General features: G+C 51.4%; 6 protein-coding genes across 6 annotated transcripts; 4 read left to right on the top strand and 2 right to left on the bottom strand.

Annotated features, from left to right (window-relative positions):
- Positions 1 to 1,248: 1,248 nt before the first annotated feature.
- POX_a01818 (uncharacterized protein) lies at positions 1,249 to 3,344 on the top strand (the record flags this gene model as incomplete). Its single annotated transcript, XM_050110742.1, has 3 exons — positions 1,249 to 1,607; positions 1,685 to 2,969; positions 3,063 to 3,344. The coding sequence occupies 3 exons, from the start codon at positions 1,249 to 1,251 to the stop codon at positions 3,342 to 3,344; spliced, it is 1,926 nt and encodes a 641-aa protein (XP_049974510.1).
- An 892-nt stretch (positions 3,345 to 4,236) lies between these two features.
- On the bottom strand, positions 4,237 to 4,941 carry POX_a01817 (Ubiquitin-conjugating enzyme; the record flags this gene model as incomplete). Its single annotated transcript, XM_050110741.1, has 3 exons — positions 4,237 to 4,339; positions 4,418 to 4,750; positions 4,835 to 4,941. The coding sequence occupies 3 exons, from the start codon at positions 4,939 to 4,941 to the stop codon at positions 4,237 to 4,239; spliced, it is 543 nt and encodes a 180-aa protein (XP_049974509.1).
- A 1,245-nt stretch (positions 4,942 to 6,186) lies between these two features.
- On the top strand, positions 6,187 to 7,886 carry POX_a01816 (uncharacterized protein; the record flags this gene model as incomplete). The annotated part of the gene is made up of 2 exons (XM_050110740.1): positions 6,187 to 6,272; positions 6,362 to 7,886. 2 exons carry the CDS (start codon positions 6,187 to 6,189, stop codon positions 7,884 to 7,886), a joined length of 1,611 nt encoding a protein of 536 aa, XP_049974508.1.
- Positions 7,887 to 8,488: 602 nt separating this feature from the next.
- POX_a01815 (uncharacterized protein) lies at positions 8,489 to 10,628 on the top strand (the record flags this gene model as incomplete). Its single annotated transcript, XM_050110739.1, has 2 exons — positions 8,489 to 8,531; positions 8,665 to 10,628. The coding sequence occupies 2 exons, from the start codon at positions 8,489 to 8,491 to the stop codon at positions 10,626 to 10,628; spliced, it is 2,007 nt and encodes a 668-aa protein (XP_049974507.1).
- A 1,758-nt stretch (positions 10,629 to 12,386) lies between these two features.
- On the top strand, positions 12,387 to 13,953 carry POX_a01814 (uncharacterized protein; the record flags this gene model as incomplete). Its single annotated transcript, XM_050110738.1, has 4 exons — positions 12,387 to 12,487; positions 12,532 to 13,577; positions 13,634 to 13,807; positions 13,880 to 13,953. 4 exons carry the CDS (start codon positions 12,387 to 12,389, stop codon positions 13,951 to 13,953), a joined length of 1,395 nt encoding a protein of 464 aa, XP_049974506.1.
- A 1,784-nt stretch (positions 13,954 to 15,737) lies between these two features.
- POX_a01813 (uncharacterized protein) lies at positions 15,738 to 18,745 on the bottom strand (the record flags this gene model as incomplete). Its single annotated transcript, XM_050110737.1, has 2 exons — positions 15,738 to 15,821; positions 15,905 to 18,745. 2 exons carry the CDS (start codon positions 18,743 to 18,745, stop codon positions 15,738 to 15,740), a joined length of 2,925 nt encoding a protein of 974 aa, XP_049974505.1.
- Positions 18,746 to 19,253: the final 508 nt, after the last annotated feature.

Genomic DNA, 19,253 nt, shown 5'->3' with positions numbered 1-19,253 from the left:
TTTTCTGTCTCCACCCTTGGACAAGGTTCAGTTTTTTCTTGGCTGCCAGTCAACGCTGAGCATGAGGAGTACAGCACATCCAACAATACATCCTGGCCCTCGCGTCGTCAGCCAATAGCAGAACCCCGCACAGTGGCGAGATAGGAGTTCCAGCGGCTTACAGAAGGACTCGGCCGCCTCGATCGCCGCTGAGATTCGTTGGGCTATTATGATAGTAGTAATGAGAAATGCAAGGCGTCGGTACTGAAAAACCTTGCCCCCTTGGCTTACTTCCAGTGTCAGGGATGTATCAGCAACTAAAACTGGGCTAAAACGTGCGAGCCACCGCGTAGCCCGGAACCTTAGTACCCGCGTTCAACGGGTCGTCCGACGGCGAGTCCGTTTCGACTTACGATAGGACATGACCATACAGGCACAGACAGCTTCTTTGTGCCGCCGCAGATGGAAAAACAAAAGACAAAGCAAAAAAGAAAAGGTGCCAGCACAAGCGATTGACGCTTAGGTAGGGGCTACGCCTAAAGGATAGGGACCCGTAATTCGCCTTTCTTGGATAATGGCCCGAAGCAGCTCCAGGTCGATTGGCCTATGCCGTCTCCAGAATTTTCCTTCGATATCCACCGTCCCAGCACCCGCTCCTTCACTTATCGCGCCTCTGAGGGTATTGCGCGACTCACGGTAAGATGGTTGTTTCCCCGCACAAAGTAAAAAAAGGCAAAAAGAAAAAAGAAAAAGAAAAAAATTTGCGTATCGTCTCAGCCACTGATAAACCAAGGCCTCGCCTCCCGGTCCCTATCTCACATGGTCACCATGAAAAAGAACTAGACCATCCCCTTCGAGCCTTTCCCCCCGGCCCTCTGATAACACAAAGGAATCTGTCCGGAGAACCCTGTGCACGTGTGCCTCAAAAGGTCGAAGTAACGTTTCAGCTATTGGCTGGCACGGATCTCAGGCACTTTGCTTTAATACCTCCGCAGCTCCCCTAGTCTATTTTCTGGGGTGTTTCAATTTTTTCAACAGCTTTGGGGGATTTTTTTCTTACTCGTTTCCCTTTTGCCTCTCTGCTCGTGCGTCCTGGAACGTCGCTGCTTGGACCCTACCCACCTCGCGATACACACCACAAGGAGGATAGACCGTTTCGTCTCACGTGCTTGGTGCAGGTCCTCCTGAAGGCGAACTTTGACCCGAGTCCACGGTTGTCACGAGACATCGCGCTGAGGCACAGATTGTCTGTCCTTGAGCCTGGACACTATGACTGATAAGATGACCGAGGCCAACCAAGTCGCGGTCAATGCGACGGAACAACACGATATTGTTCACCTTGACCCGGCGCTGCAGCCAGAGCACCAACATCGCCATGCGCATCACCACCACACTGCGTTCGCCGAGGCGGGTCGGGATGATGATATCGTCTACTCCAAGGATGCCAACTTCGAAAAGTCCATCGTGCCCGAGCCATCCCCTCTCGACCATGGCAGTCGCAGCCATAGTTCGGCGGAGAAGGATGCCGAGGCTGGCGAGACCAGCCCGGCCCCTCGTCCGTTCTACAAACGGGTGTTGAAGCAGTGGAGACATGCGATGCATGCTGCAATCTGGATCCTCTTCACCGGGTGAGTGAGCATAATGAAACCTTTGCGCCTGATCGACTTTCCGAGTGGACAAGTCACAGCGCATTCTTCTCTCTCAGAACTGATGCTCTCCGTCTCAGCTGGTGGATTACTGGTCTGGTCAAGCATCGTGACCTGGGTTGGCTGATCCCATTCCTGTTGTACCTGGCCATTACCCTGCGTCTGATCTTCTTCTATGTTCCCGTCAGCTTGTTGACGCGGCCCGTATATTGGCTCTGGAACAAGTCGGCGACCCCGGTTGTGAATGCCATCCCGGAGAAGTTCCGTTCCTTCGCCGGAGCCATTGTGACTTTGGCCGTCATGCTGGTCGGTTCCTTTGCCTCGCCCGAATCCGAGGGCAACACGCGCGCCAACCGTGCCGTCAGCTTGTTCGGTCTGCTGGTGTTCCTGTTCGTCTTGTTCTTGACCTCGCGCAACCGCAAGAAGATCAACTGGCACACCGTTATTGTGGGTATGTTGGTGCAGTTCATTATTGCGCTCTTCGTGCTCCGCACCCAGGCTGGTTACGACATCTTCAACTTCATCTCTTTGCTCGCCCGTGAGCTCCTTGGTTTCGCTGAGGATGGTGTCAAGTTCCTCACTGCGGATAATTTCTACAACTTGGAACAGCCCATCAAGCCGTCTGTGTGGTTCCTGATCAGTGTCATCCCGGCAATCATCTTCTTCGTGTCAATCGTCCAACTGCTGTACTACTCAAATGTCCTGCAGTGGTTCGTTTCCAAGTTTGCCGTCTTCTTCTTCTGGTGCATGCGCGTCTCCGGTGCCGAGGCGGTTGTCGCCGCAGCCTCGCCCTTCATTGGACAGGGCGAGTCGGCCATGCTTATTCGACCATTCATTGCCCATCTCACCATGGCCGAGCTGCACCAGGTCATGTGCTCCGGTTTTGCAACCATCGCCGGTAGTGTGCTGATCGCGTATATCACCATGGGTGTCAACCCCCAGGCTCTTGTTTCCTCGTGTGTGATGAGTATCCCCGCATCGCTTGCATGCTCCAAGCTCCGTTGGCCCGAGGAGGAGGAGAGTCTTACCGCTGGTCGTGTGGTCGTGCCTGACAATGACGAGCACCGGGCCAGTAATGCTCTGCACGCCTTCGCCAACGGTGCCTGGCTCGGTCTGAAGATCGCCGCCATGATCGGCTCGACCCTGCTTTGCATTATTTCCTTCATCGCTCTGATCAACGGTCTGCTCACTTGGTGGGGTCACTTCCTTGGAATCAATGATCCCGAGTTGACCCTCGAGCTCATTCTGGGCTACCTCTGCTACCCTGTCGCGTTCTTGCTGGGTGTTTCCCGTGACGGTGACCTCCTCAAGGTTGGCCAATTGATCGGTCTCAAGCTGGTTTCGGTATGTCGTTCTTGCTACTTTCCCCGTCTCTGCACAACGACACGCATCCCGCCACTCATATCCTCGTATCATGCTAACTCTGTTCGTCCTTAGAACGAATTCGTCGCCTACAACGCTCTGCAAACCAAGCCCGAGTATGCCGATCTCTCGGATCGTTCCCGTTTGATTGTCACCTATGCCCTTTGCGGTTTCGCCAACATCGGCTCTCTGGGTAACCAGATTGGTGTCTTGTCCCAAATCTCTCCGGGCCGCAGTGGTGATGTCTCTCGCGTCGCTGTCAGTGCCATGCTCACTGGTGCCATCAGTACTTTCACGAGTGCCACCATTGCGGGTCTGCTTATCACGGACGAGAAGCAGTACTTCACCACCGCGTAAAATGAGCCCGAGTATCCTCCTCTTGCTCGCTCCATGAGATATATTGTATAGTTAAAACCCTTGATGTGCTCGAGATCGCCTGAATTTTAATTTATTCCATTTCACTCCGCTCGGTCGGATAAGAATCAATGAGTTGTTTCTCTTCTGCTTAGGATGTAAGTAATGGTAGCGATTCCATAGACCACTCTCTTCCAGCAGAGATCCATTCTGTGCATCCTGGGCAAAAGCCATGATGAGGGCTGCCTACCATGACCTAGCTTCCTCCGCCTGTCAGACGGGAGCTGTCGGGTTGATGAGGTACAGGGCTACTAGTAGGCCATTCATGGGCTCAGTTGTGCCATCAATATCTCCAGTCGTCCTGAAGAGATAGTGATCTGAGAAGTCCACGCAAAAAAGGCTTGTGCTAATAGGCTTTTTGCCGCTTCATGGAAGAGATCGCAATTTACTATTTTCAATGCGAACATGGCAACCGCAAGCTGTATCAGAAACTTCTTTGGTTCTATTCAGCTGCACGTTACGAGCCCGATCAGACTGATCTATGTGCCTGAGGCATATGACAATGGATACCATAACCTGTCCGGAGCATCATCAACTCCCAGCACCTACGAGTACCCGCGCATTATAAGAATAGAAAACTGGCCGTGATATTGAAACATGGTCTACTTGTGAACGAAGACCAAACCAAAGAAAAACACCGAGCCTGCTCAAAGAACAAAGGCTATTATGCACGTGCAACACCGGCCCCGTGCCTAAAATCCATACCCATGAAAAGAAGAAAAGCAAACCAGGTCGATACCAGGCCGCCCAGCCGGGGAACCTCCTGACCCTATTTCCTCGACCGCCATTAATGCAGCAAGAACGTGGGGAACAACAAAAGCGACTACCCGTGCCTTTACTCGTCATCCAGGTCACGGTGGCGATTCAAGACTTGCTTCTTGAACTCGGCTTGGTCAGAATCCCAAAGCTCTGCGGCTTGTGCGTTGAGTGGGCTCGCACTAGCATTCCATGTCAGTTGTGGACTCCTTTGCGAACCGGCGGGGACTCTGAACGACGATCCAGGACTGAAGACTTACTTGTTGGGTTCGCCCAAGAGGCTTTGCAAGCTTAGAAGCACAGTCTGCACGTTATACACAGCACTCCATTTATCCTTGAGGATGTCCAGACAGATGCGACCGGAAAAGTCGACGTTGGGGTGATAGATTGGTGTCTTGAAGAGGACGGTTGGTGGAGAATAGGGGTAGTTATTGGGGAAGTCGAAGGTGAGCTTGAGAGTCAAGCCCTCGTAGGGAGTCTCGGTTGGACCGGTGATAGTGGCTGTCCAGGAGAGCAGGTTGCCGTCGGCGTTGGGGAATGCAGAGATACCAGGCGAGGGCGACATCATCAGCTGCATGAGCTCAGCTTGTAAGCTTCACATGGAGAAGATGCATGATTAGTCTATGATACCGTTTTTCGACGCTGGAATCCAATCAAGGATGTAGGAAGCTACTTACCGCTTGGTCACGCTCTGTGTCTCGTTGCGCTGTCCGGCACCGTTCAGCTTGGTAGCCTCGAGGGTCTCGGGCACAGCATTTTGGGTGTCCTCCATCGTGTAGTCCATGATGTCGAAAGGAAGGGTTCGGAAAAACTTGAGCTACTCTGGCAGAAGCTACCGATGTGGAGATCGAGATTGAGAATGTCCAACTGGGGCCCTGGATGGAAGAGGACAAGGGCTGGTGCGTCCTGGAATGGAAATGGATCTGAACACTCTGAGACCCCACTATAGGTCAAAGCTGATGGTTGAGGAGAGAGCTGTTCCGAAGAGATCACAGGAAGGAGATTGAGAAAGGATTGAAAATAGAGTCTGAGAGGCTCAACCATCCGAGGTGAGGGGATGAGCGAAGGGAGAAGCCAAAAAAATGAACAGAGCAGGAGAGAGACAAGAGCTAAATGCTGAGGCCGTTTCTTTTTTTGGGGCAAAGTGGGCGCCGGATCAGTTTGGTTGGGTTTGTTTATTCCACTGTCCCCGGCAACGAGAGGTCCCCGCTTGTGTATTAAATTGACTAAGAGACTGTCCCTGCTGGTACTACCTATCGTGCTGAAGTCGATGGACTATAGTTTTAATTCTGAAAAGATTCAAGAGAGAAAAGACACCTGATGACTGGTCTACTCACTTTTCAGAAGACACCAAGCTGATAGTGGAGCTTATCCCTGCCTCACTGTTCCTCATAGATTACCCGACTCATCAACGACGTTAGAGCTACGAGTATATTATCAATAAAAGGCAGAAAAAAATACTATACAGCTCAGCACATATACTCTTATGACAATTGAGCACTAGGGTACAAATCGTAAAACAATGCAGGCTGCGGGGATAAATGACCACAGCTTTATACAATCGGTGTACGCCCAGCCTGGTTGGTGAGGGGATTTGTACCCTCCCCACTGATCAGTCTGCTCAAAAATTGGAATCTACAATGAATGATGCTCATATGTAAAGCTTATATAATGCAAAATTTGGCTCAATTACTCTGAGCTGGTTTCAGATCTCGTGGTGCAGCTGCCTCGATCACCGAGCTACAGGCCACAGAGAACTCTGTCCGATCAACAGATTGCCCAAAACGGATAAAGTGGCTCCGCGTCTGGTTCCGCGTCCGGGCGCACGACAAGTCGCGTGTGGCCCGCCCAGCCCTTGCGCCGACGATGCATCGTTCACCCTCCCACCTCACATCACACATTCCATGTCGTTGCTATTGCCCATCGCTCATTTGGCATCACATAATGGAAGATATTCATTCATTAAGCCTCTCAAGATAATCTGAATCTGTGTGATTTTCATTCCTTACAAAATCTCACCCTCCCAGAAATGCAGCACTCCCAGTTGGCCCCGCTGCCCATTAATGTGCCTTTTCGCATCGTCTCTGAAACAATCGGCCAAGGCGCATATGCTTGGTGGGTCTTCCATGTCCAAAAAAAATTGGACCAAACGTAACCAGAGAGTCTGTCTCCTGACCCGGTCTCTAAATCTCTGCTTGTCCCAGTATCAAGAAGGCCGCTCCCCTCGACGCCGACAATCCCGTCTTTGCCGTCAAATACATCCACAAAGACTACGCCGCCCGTCATGGCAAGATCAGTGCCCGGCAACTAGCCCTCGAAGTCACCGTTCATCGGCACGTCACGGGGCACAACAATATTATTAGTTTTTATCAGACCGGTGAGGATGATACATGGCGATGGATTGCAATGGAATTGGCCGAAGGCGGCGACCTGTTTGACAAGATCGAGGCAGACGAAGGCGTTGGGGAAGACATTGCCCATGTGTACTTCTCGCAGCTCATCAGTGCAGTCAGCTTCATGCACTCCAAAGGCGTCGGCCACCGAGATATCAAGCCAGAGAACATACTCCTGACCAGCGAGGGGAATCTTAAGATTGCAGACTTTGGCTTGGCCACGCTGTTTGAATACAAAGGGACCAAGAAGCTGTCAACAACATTCTGTGGTAGTCCTCCCTATATTGCGCCCGAGGTCATTGCGTGCAGTACTCGGGGTCAGATGAAAGGGTCGGGATATCATCCGGACCTGGTCGACATCTGGTCATGTGGCATTGTCCTCTTTGTCCTTTTGGCGGGTAATACGCCCTGGGACAGCCCCACGGACGACAGTTACGAATTCCACGAGTACATCACAACGAATGCACGCCCATCTGATGAGCTGTGGGAGAAACTGCCGGCCGCCACATTATCCCTCCTGCGAGGCATGTTGACGGTCGACCCGAGGTGCCGCTTCTCACTGGAAGACGTGAGACGGCATCCCTGGTACACTAGATCCAACAGATACCTGTCACCGGATGGCACGAAGCTGAAGGATCCCGTCAATCTGGCCACGTCTATGTTTGAATCACTGCACATCGACTTCAGCCAGGATCCCTTCTCTCAGAAAAGACCCGGTGCCAGTCGAAGTGACCCCATGGATCTGGAATTGAATGCACATGCTCCTGGCTCTTTTGGCGCCATGTCATCGACGCAGCCAGAAATGGCTGGAAACGCCATGGTGATGGATTGGCATCTACCCCATCTGGCGGGTGGGCATGGTTCTACTCAGCCAGTCCTCAAGCCCTTCTCATCTCAAGATATGGAACTGTCGGCTCATCTGGAAGACGAGCCTTCAATGTCTCAATTCTCTCAAAAGCCGACCGTACCCTTGAGTCGCACCCAAAACGCGAAGAGGTTCCAAGATATCATTCCACCTCGCTCGCTCACTCGCTTCTATTCCGCGTGGGAATTGAAGTTACTGGTTCCGTTGATCTGTGAGGCATTCCATCGACTCGGAGTTCCCGTTCCCTCGGTGCCCGCGGTCAGGTCTGTTGACCTTTCCGCAACCATTCGCGTTGTCACCAAGGATGGTCGAGGATGTCCTCTTCACGGCAAGGTTGTCATCGAGTGCGTTTCCGAGGGGCTCTTCGAACTTGAATTTTTGAAGATCAAGGGGGATCCCTTGGAGTGGCGTCGCTTTTTTAAAAAGGTGACCATTCTCTGCAAGGACGCGGTCTTTAAACCGGATGAATGATATGGCCGCTCCAGCTTTGGAGACATTGTCTGCCGATAATAAAACTCTATTTTTGTGAACTCCAGCCTACTGTGAATGGGCGAGGTGGATGATGTCAATCATCAATAGTTTACGTGCTTTGGCCGCAGTATATGCATGTCTTTCTGCTATAATGAATCGGGCAAGTGTGCGCTGGGTGATGTCGACCAAGGCACTAGCGTGCAGCGGACAAATGTCCGAGTTGCTGTAGACGAGTCGATCTCAAAAGAAAGGGTAAATTTCACCATGTGCAACTGTCAAATGATATTTGCCAGATCGATAGATCCTTTCGTATTAGCTCCCTGGTCAGTCCTGCACATTCATCATTCGATAGAGAGCCTCGCATGCTCGCTAGAAGAGGGCGAGAACGACGGCATTTGCTTGTAGGATAACATCTCACTTTGGGTCAAGCCATCGACGGCCTCTTTGCTCGCGACCACGTGACGATAGCAGGCGCAGGTCGCAAGCTCAGCGAAGCCTCTGAAAATTCAACGAAGCTACAATGGAGCTGCTCCATACACAAGTCACCTTCGAAAGATAGTTAATGACCAGCCCTCAATGCAGTGGCCCCCTGAATTCTCCTCATGGACTCGTTGCCGGTAGAGATCTTGACCAAAATCGTCGACCGTAAGAGCCCGCCGCAATCTTTCCCTCTCGCGTGTTCCCCGCACCCTCGAAGCATCTTCCTCTTTTTCTCTCTGCGATTGTGTCACAGGCTTGCCCTCCCTGAAAATAAGCACCAGCTGACCATGGAGGATAGTTTTGACAATACACGAGAAGGTGAAGTTGCAACTTGTTTGTAAGAAGCTGTTCCGATTGGCCCGGGACAACAATTCATGGAGACTGCATTGCTATGAGCAGTCGTGGGCTGCACGGCAGGCTGCCCGTTCTCCCCATGACCGAAACCCGGAGAGTCTTTTACTCAACCCCACTGCGACTTTAAGTACACTCGGTCACAGCTCATTGCGAGATTTAATACAGCCTCCTGGACCATCGCCCGAAAATGCAGTATCAAATGAGGCCCGGAGAACGTCACCGGGTGACTTGGCCAGGGCTGCTGCCGACTGGGATTCTTCTCTGGGTGGGGAACAGGTGGATTGGTACTCCGAGTACATTGCCCGCCACGGGCCCATGTCATTCTCATGGATCCAACAGCCTACAAAGCCTGGCAGACAAAGCCGGGGGAAGGATGTGCACGAGATCAAGGGAATGGGGCTATTCAAGGACTGGAGCGCTGCGAAGGACGACAAGATAGTAGCGCCTCTGGATGATGGTACTGTCTGTATCTGGAATCTCAGTCGCTCTCGCCAATCGGACTCCCAGTCCGTACGAGGTGGGATTCTGGGCAAAAGTGAGCCGGGCATCCTCACAACGAGCCTTCGTCCCGGCAGAGAATTTTCGGCTGGTCAGCCAGGACTGCATTTCCTCGATCTGGGAGAAGGCGTCTCAATAGATTCCTTCCAACGCAGGGCGTACCTGGCTGTGGGGAACGTTCTGAACGAGGTCGATCTGGAGACCTTGAAGGTCGTATCGCAACAACGATACCCTTGGTCGATCTTTGCGCTCTCCCAGGAGACAGACTATTCTGTTCCACTCACTCTCGCAACAACGCTCAGCTTGCAGATTTACGACGCCCGGTTGTCCGCCCACGAGGAAGCCGAGGCAATCAGTCTACGCTGTGAGAAGCGCTCCTCGATTTGCGTGACGGAACCGAATCTATTTGCTCGGCCAGGGTCGCGCTTACTTCAGCTCCAAGTCAACGGACAATCACTGCCTGCCCGCATTCGCAGCCCCGATTCAACCACCGGAGAGGATTACGCGCCTCTATTTCAACCTGGGCCCCTCTCGGTTCTTCACCCTCCGGCGCCTCATGTCAACTCAATTATTCTGGCGGGCAGATTTCCCAGCATTCTCTGCTACGATCGTCGCTTCTTTCCTCGCTTGCAGGGCACTGTCCACTCTGGAGGCCGCTTATGCAGCTTGGCTTCGGTTCCAGGACCCAGAACCTCCGACCTGCCTGACAAAACATATCCCGGATCTCACAATGTGGTCGCATGCGGTGAGTATAATGGCCGAGGCTCACTAGAAACATACACATTGAAGGCTATGTCACAGGAGATCGGCACCGATGTCGAGTCAAAACTCAGCCTACAGCACAAAAATCGACAAAGTGCGGGCCGCTCCAAACTGCTCTCGGTTGCGTCGCATGGGAATCGTCTTGTCTATTCGGACTCTGAAGGCAATATCAAATGGGTAGAGCGCAATGGTCGCTCAGAAGTCCGGTCGTGGAACATCAGCACTTCGCACCCTCAAATTCCATTTTCAAAATCTGACATCTGCACCGCCCTCCGATCATCGGAACAGGACGAACAGGAAGATGAAGGCGGACTCTGGCGGCACTCGTCGCAAGATCACAGCGGCGAAGTGGCCCGTAAAATCCTTCCCACCGGCGAGGCCTTGAGCGGAGATGAGCTGCTTGTGTGGACGGGTGAACGCATTGGTCGTTTGAAATTCTCGATACCGGTCAGGACTGATTGTGTTCAAGAGGAAGATGAGAATGATAGCGTCATAGAACTTGAATTGGACGAGGACGCTCGAGCCGCTGCACGACAAAAGCTCCACGATGAGATGGAGAAGGAACAGCACTATGAGGATATGATGCGGCGGGCATTGGCACGGCAAGCCGATGAAGTTCGGTGGATGGGAACGGATGCTTTCGGCTGATATCCCCACGACATCGTACTGCAGCTTTGGAGCGTTTGATCTCGAAGGGCATTAATTTGATCTTATCATCTTATCGAATTCTCATTGGATCTCAAACATCCCTCTTCATGTGGTCAAACATAATGCGATACGATTCAATCTTCAAGGACTCGCAGCGTCATTCAATCTGGTTGATTGGGCAGACAACATCGATTTTGTGACTTACCCATGCCATCTTCGTGGCTGATGCAGCTGCGCAGCTGTGCAGATGCACATCGCGCATACTGCATGTAAAACCCTCTCGTTCTTTTGTTTACACGCGACAGGAAATTAGCAAGTGGCCGGTACAATGCATGTTTTGTACGCCCACTCCGCAAGAAACTGTTTTGGGAGTGACAACCTAAATGAGACAAAAAAGTTGCTTCTTGTGTTGAAGGGTTCATGATGTTACGTCCTCGTAAGCGTGCGGAAGGACAAACATCGAGAGCGACCTGGAAAACCACACTAGAGTGATGCTCTAATGATCTACTGCTGACGACTGTTTCCCAGGACAGAAAGTGATTTGCTCATCAAAAGAGAGACGCATGCACGGTGAGGTCAGTTGAGTTTGGGCTTACAGATCAAAAGATCAACATCAAGATCCGATTTGAGGATCCAGTCATGTGGTTGGTGCACAAGTGGAAGAGAGAAAATCGGGTTCATGCACGCGTTGAAATCAACTGCAACATGAACAATGGATTTCCAGCAACGGCATACGCCATCACATCCCTCTCTCGAGGCCGATGCTTTCTATGAACGTGCTGAATGATCGGAGTTATTGCTACGTTGAACAAACTAATACGATCACGACTGACCAAGAAACCTTGGCGGATGGTAGTTGTACGACACTGGACCTATCGCTATGAGCCCACCCACGTTGATTAACGGTGTGTACCGCTCGACGGGCTTCGCTGTTCTGAAATGGGCCATTACAGAAGGGTAGGTTAGGGCCAACAGGAATATGAGGCAAATCGATCCCTCCTGCCTGTCCGACAGTCTGACGCCTGATTGTTGTGCCCGGTCGATAGCACTCTTGCATGGGTACGGGGCTGGCCCAATTTGAAATGAAATCTGCGCCACATTCCTTCCTACGAACCATGATCTGCGTAATCAACTCCGAGACCAATCCCATGGCTTAATATTTACATACTGATGGGTATGGCTAATCTGGCCATACGCTTGACAAAGATCTCCCCGCAGGTTTGTGAGGGGCTGGGATCCAACCAGGGAACAACCGGCCCTCTGAAAGACGAAGTTGATCTTCAAAGTCTGTTTTCTGAACACATTCAGCTGGATACTCGATCTTTTCGTGCTTTATTGGTTCTGGACATCAGACAGCTCACTTCCTTGCCTCCACCAGGCTGAGTGCAGCCTTGCATCAGGCCAATCAAGCCGAGATTTGAGCTGCCGATGTTCCCACGCCGATGTCATCGTATTTTTACTTTTTCCATTCCACTCCCTGGATTACCCAAGTCGGCGATCTCGCACTCGATGGTAGGGTTCGGAGGGCCCACTCGGCACCACCTAACCGATTGTCCTTGCATTAGGGCCTCATTTGCCAGGTCTTTTTATGTTTTATTATCTTCGTCAGGGGGGAGGGGAACATCACAGCCAGTCTGATAGGCGTCGATGTGCAAAGCACTGTTGCTTATCAAGATCTATTTATTGTCTTTGTATGTTCTGGTCTGAGGTCTGTCGCGCAACCTTTCTCGGCTTAGAGAGAGAGAGCCACCGACCGGCATGGGGAAGTTCGTATCCAACATTCGAGGCTTTGGCCTCAGCTGGCGCTCGTCGAAATGGTTCATTCTTGTGACCATCGGACTGGCTTTGTTCGCAGGCTCGTACCCTTCCTCGCGCAGCTGACCGACTTGATGGCTGACTGAAGTATAGAGACCTTCCTGTACGGCTTTCTCGTCCCGATGCTGCCGTACATGCTAGGATCGCGACTCAGCGTACCCCACGAGAAGCTGCAAAAACTCATGTCCAATGTCCTTGCTGTCCACGGAATAGTCTCGGTGATCGCGGGCCCCGTCATCGGCCACTTTGCGGATAAAATCTCGAGTCGCAAAATTCCCCTTCAGCTTTCGCTGCTCGCGTGTATCGTGGGCACCGGCATGGTGGCTGCTGCCACTTCGATCCCTGTGTTGTTTGCCGGTCGTGTAATGCAGGGTCTCGCTGGAGCATCGGTCTGGATTGTTGGCTGTGCGACCGTGGCGGACAATACGGATCGGAGCCACATGGGAAAGATTCAAGGCATCATGATGTCTTTCATCTCGGCTGGTCTGATCGGGGGGCCACTGGTTTCGGGTCTAGTTCTGGAATACTTTGGCTACTGGACTGCATGGGCTTTACCTGTTGCGCTTCTCGGACTGGACCTCCTGGCACGTTTCATTATGGTCGAGAATGGTCCTCAAATAGGCAAGCGCGACAAAGAACACATGCCGAGGTCAGAAATGTGCGACGATGTCACGGCGCCTCTCTTGGGCTCGACTGAGGATACCAAATCCGGCCCCGTAGCTCAAAACTTTTGGCGGGTGATTTTGACCGACGAGCGCGCTCTCGCTGCGCTGTTTATCGGCATCGCGACCAAAACGATAGCCACCAGTTTCCATGCTACGCTACCACTGTTTATTGAAGAAGAGTTCGGCTGGGGATCTCGGGAGAGTGGTGGCTTATTTGCCTGTCTGATCCTGCCAACCCTTGTGTTCAGTCCCATCGCGGGATGGTTACGAGACCGACATGGGGTTAAAACACCTGCAGCCGTGTCTTCTTTTTTCCAAGTCATCGTCTTTGGACTATTGGGCCTTGTCGGAACTAAAGCCTTCTCATGGACGAGTCCGACAAGCGGGGGTGACATTTTGTACACCGGCTGCGTGCTTGCGATTGGTGTTGCCCAGCCGTTCATGAATGTGGGCAGTGTTGAATTGTCTAGTAGGTGGCTGGACTAGTATTTACTCGCGTGGTTTTGAGACTAACCTGTGATATAGTCGTTGTCAAATTATATCAAGAAGAGTCGCCTGGGATTTTTGGGTCGGATGGAGGCATGTCTCGTGTTGTCTCTCTGATCGAGGTCGCTGCCTCGCTTGGGACCGTTCTCGGTCCTGTTATCGGAGGTTTCATCAAAGAAACCTTTGGATACAATTCCATGTGTTGGAGTTGGAGTGAGTCGATACCCTTCTTTTTCTTTTTTTTCTTCCTAAGTCGACCCGAGACGTCTGGCTAACATCTCACAGGTGTTCTCAACGGAGTACTTGCCATTGTCTCGATCTGTTTCTTGTCGAGGAAACGAGATCGACAGCAGACATGAAGCCTATCTGGCTCTGAATGGTCACACCATTGACCAACCATCCCGGCACTCGCCCGCAAAAAGTACATAGCAGTCAAAATAATGAAGATAATAATACATAATGCAATATTGAATCCATCACATATCCAGCTTGGGCGAGTCACAGTGGCTGCATCTGAAGTTCAGCTGAGAACGGGAAGCTCCGATCTGCTGGGACGCGATCCATTCTGTAAAAGTGACGAGTCCACTCTGGAGCGATCATTGCCACTCATGACAGGGTATGTAGGTTCACTAGTCTGACACTAAAGTCTCCACACAGGCTCGAGGCTAAAAGATCACTAGCCATTAGTGTTCTCCAGTCGCTTGCAAGACCTACATTCAAAAATGGATGTCGAGGATTCTTCTGACCATTGGTTTCGGCCTTCTGATCACTTCGGTTTATTATGGATCGGGCCTGTATCGCTTATGCAGAATCGGAGATTTCCGCCAAGATCGCTAGCCGCAAGCTACTGTAGGGACGGGAATCTCCGAGAAACAAAAGGTTGATGATGCTTTATGGAGAGCTGAAAGGAATTTCATTAGGCTGGGAGTCTGGAATGGCAAGCTCCAGTAGGTAGGGGCTGCATCAAATAATATCCACATCCATGAATCTAACATACTGGAGTTGTGTCGACTCGGCAGACTTTTGGTGGAGGGTACGAGGGCAAAGAATAGTAGCTAGCGATGGAAGCAAAAGCAAGCTTTACAAGGATGAACGGGCTGTTAGCCAGTTGGATTCCACTATATCAATATGAATACTACGTACATGGTAGAGTGGGTGATGGTGTACTCTGTTGACAGGCAGAGGAAAGTCCTCGGGCGGAGTGCTCAGATGTATATAAGCCTCCATATGCGATGCCCGCTCAATTTAAGCCAGTGCAGCTATTGAGTGACCATATCCAATGGAATCTAATTGCCGTTCTTCCAAAGGGTATTGCGGGAGCAATGAAAGCACCATGTCATTCAAGTTGACAAACTGCGATTGAGACTGTAGAGCTGCCGTCCCGTTCAGTCCAGAATGAGGTTTCGCAGACTGATGTCCTGTGATGGGTAAAAAAAAGAGAGCAAACTGCGTGAACTAATTGGAACGGAACCAGATCTTGTGGCGCATGCTTGAACTTTTCACAAATGTTCAACTTGTAGTTGAACCAGCCCTTCAGCTCGGACACGTTGTTGAACTGGATGGGTACTTAACTGGTGTAGAAGGGTTAACCGAGGCGCTTGGGCGGCCTAAAATGAGATAATATTTGACTGCACTCGTGACTAACTCAAGTGCAATTCTTTCGCCGCGCGGCTCCTGGCTTGAAGGTCAAACACACCTACGAGTTGCAGGTTCGGCGTGAACGCCACAATCACGAAGTCGGCAGATTTCAGATGACGGAAAAGATAGGTGGGTCTGCTAGACCACCATCGACTTATTGTGAACGTAGGATAAGGTCAATTGCTCAGTTCCGAGCGTCTCCACGAGGCCTAAATATTGACTATAACATTGGAATAAAGCCTCATTTTCTAAGTGAGTCTATAAAAATTCTATAGCGGACGTAGGTGAGACAAGATACTCAGGTGACTTGAATGGATATTGTGTTCCTTTTAAAATTTGGATATAGTACCGGTTGCGAGTATCTTGATTGAGCGTTGACGATATCACATTCAGAGACAAGAGGCTCCACGGAAATTTAGGGTACACAAGACCTGACAGACCACCAGAGGGCTGCACATACTGGTGGCTTGATTGCATCGGCCATTGCCCACGAAGACTCGTCGTTTTATCCACAATGAATGCATTTGGGCTTTGCTTCCTGTACCCATCTCTGAATCGCCTTCTCCATGAGATCCTTTGTAAACACAACCTGCGTAATGATCGGTAAGTCAAAATGAAACCCACGGAACGAAGGTCAAATTTCATATGGGGATGATGCTCTCTGGGACTTACAAGCTCCTCGGACTCAATCAGAGTGTCATGGTCTGCATCTTCAACCACCCCCCATTCAACATTTTCAGGACCCACCATCTCGTCCCAGCCTCCAGCATCAAATGACTCTCGTGGATCAGAGAGCCAGTCGGTGCTAATTGCCAGCTGCTTTCCCGGTCCTTCTTTTTCCAGGAGCTCGGTTGCTTCTCGAACCGAGGCTGCCATCCGATCATGGTCACCGTGTCCGGCCCATATGACGAATATCCGCGGTCGGCCTTCTTTGCTCAAAGTATCAAAAGCACGAGGTTTGTATTTCATCTTCGCATAGTACGCCGCTACACGATGCTTTTTGCGAAACATCGGAATCTCCACGTCGGGTTTACCAGCGCGACGAATAGGAGGAAACACTCCCATCATTTGAAACAGCTCCACAGATGCCTCGGGAATCGTTTCAAGTGGTCGAGGTAGGGCAAGATCTAGCATAATGATCCCCAGCACCCTTTTGCCTCGTTCATGGAGTTGGTATGCAGTCTCATAGGCTGTGGCCGTTCCCATTGACCAGCCGCACAGAATGTAAGGGCCCTCCGGATCGAGGCCTTCGATAGTGTTGGCATAAATTGTCGCAGTTTCTTCTATGGTCCAAGACGACTCCAACTTTGTCATCAGGAATGGGGATCCGAAGCTGTAGACGGCACGGTCATCGGCGAATTTGGGAATTGTCCGATACACGTAGGCATTGCCCGAACCGGGGGGCGTGAGAAAGAGAGAGGGGACACCTGCTTTGGGAGTGCCCTGTAATAGCACAGAGAAACAACGATCACTGGGAGCATCCTCCATGATCGGCGTGAAGTTTGCAAAGTCGGCGAGATCGGTCGAACTGATCTGCTGGCAGATCGCACCAAGCGTCGCTTGTGTGAAAAACACTGAGGACGGCAAGGATACCCCGGTGGAGTTCTGGACCCGTTTCAGAATTGCAATCGATCGAATGGAGTCGACACCCATCTCAATCATTCGACTTGATAAGTCGACTTGAATACCTTTCTCCTTCTCAATGGCCATGCAGAGCGCTTGGGAGACCTGTGGCCCCGAAACGCTACCGTTCACCCTCAGATCCTCTTGCGCATTTTGCTTCTCACAGTACTCTTTGATCAAGACTTCAATCTTCGATTTCTGCACTTTTCCAGCTGCTGTTTTTGGATACTCGTCGTGACCAAGTTGTTGTATGGAAATCACATCCGCTGGAACGTAGAGATCGCCCATCGATGTCAAAATCGCTTCTTTCACGCTCTCGACGGTCTCCGCGTTGACTTGCTGATTCACCACAACAACGGGGATCTCGCCAGCGATGCGGTCTGGTGCGCGAACCACCTGTGGTTGAAGATGTTTGATATCAGGTAGTGCGCCGAGTACGGCTTCAATCGCAGAGGGTTCAATGTTTTCACCCCCACGAATAATCGTGTCCTTGTATCTCCCAATGAGATACAGACGATTGTCATTGCCGAGAAAGACTTTGTCGCCACTGCGAAACCAAGGTCGGCCATCTTCATCTTTGTAGAAGTCACTGTTGAGATTCTTGGATGAGCTTCCACTTTCCTCTCCACCGACGTATCCATCGATTAGACTGGGGCCCGAGAAATGCAGCTCCCCGGCCTCTCCAATCTGGACGGGTGCAGTGGAGTCTTTGGCGAAGAGACGGACCACCATCCCAGGGAGCGGCGTGCCAACAGCAACGTCTCGACCGTGAATCAGCTCTTCGGCAGACTGCACCACGTCAGAAGACACTAGAAGGCCCTCGGTCATGCCGTAGAGGTTTTCAACTCCGGTGGCGCCAAGGGTTTCCAGGCAGATCTTGATGACTTCCTCAGTGGGAGTTGACCCACCCATTACGATGCGCTTCAAGCAGCTCAGCTTCCGAGACTCGAGTGGCACATTACTGAGGGCATACAGCATGGTTGGGACTAAACCAGCATGGCTGACTTGCTCTTCCCAAATGGTCTTAACCACAGTTTCTGGAACGAATTTGGGTCCTGGAAGTACCACCGTGGCAGCATTGAGGAATGCCGACATGATACAGACCCAGCCAAATCCGTGATTATTGGGAAGAGTGAATAGTACTCGGTCCCCCGGCAACATGGAAGCATGACTTTGACGCCACCGTAGAGCGGCCGAAAAGCCGTACGCCGAGGGCATCACACATCCCTTAGGGAGAGAGGTAGTTCCACTGGTGAAAAAAAGTGTTTTATCCGAGACTTGTTCGTGATGTTCTCTGCAGAGGCTCTTCACGCCATTGGCAGATCTCATGACGAGGTTTTTGAATGGGATCCATCCATCCCTTTCCCCTTCGACCAGTATCCTCTTGCATTCGAGATCAGAAGTAAACTCTTCGATTCGCGCACACAAGTCAGATGATCCGGCAATCACGCCAATATTATCAGAAGGGCACTCCTTTCTCACGAGGTGAAGGATGTGTCTAATTTCTCCAGCGTTCGACAAGGTTCTAGGATTGATGGGTACGTAGGCGCAACCGATTCGATACGCGGCCCATGTGGCTATCACGTACTCGGCGGTATTGGGCATGAAGCAGATCAAGGGATCTCCTCTATCAAGCCCTTGGTCTCGCAGACCGGCCACGAAACGATTAATGGCGACATCAAGGTCTTGATATGTCCATCGCAAACAGCCAGATTCCGAAGCTGCATCAGTGGCGGGCGAATCGGAAATTCCGTACAGCGAGGAAGGCTGCTGGGTGCTCACAAGAGCTAGAACGTCTGGATGTGTCCTGATATTGTGAGCCAGGACATCATTGAGGGACGCCTCTGGATTGGGAAGCGGAATTCCTCGGAGTTCACTGAAAGACGACATGGGACCGACGGTAGACACAACCAAAGAGAGCCAGAATCAAGACACCGCGTTTGGGACGACAGAATAGATATTTGGCAGAAAGCAGAAAAAAGTGAGCTGCGCAAAGGTTGATAGTGTTCTCCCAATGAAGAAACCTGCCCACATGCACGCTTACAGACCTCTAACTCCACTGGGGATCAACCGAATGACCGGGACCCTGTTGTGCGGGCAAAGGGCATCGTGGCATCGCAAATCGCAAATCCCAGCGATTGAGCAACGTAGCCGATTCAGAGCCACTGAAGTGTCGCAATTCAGAATCGGCAATTGGGCGGTCCTCACGTCCGATCTCGATATGCTGCCGAGAGAGCTGAACCTTTTCCGAACTGACAATCAGCACCGCTTGATTGAGGTTATCGCCACCACTTGGGCTACCCAATCTCGAGGCCAGATGTATTCCTCCGAGAGGACCAGACAGAGTTTCTGACACATTCCATTCCGCAGGGGAATCAGCACTCGTTTGAGATCTGCT

Source organism: Penicillium oxalicum, chromosome I (genome assembly GCF_001723175.1).
Source record: "Penicillium oxalicum strain HP7-1 chromosome I, whole genome shotgun sequence".
Lineage (NCBI taxonomy): Eukaryota > Fungi > Ascomycota > Eurotiomycetes > Eurotiales > Aspergillaceae > Penicillium > Penicillium oxalicum.
This window is presented reverse-complemented; position numbering and strand designations above follow the sequence as displayed.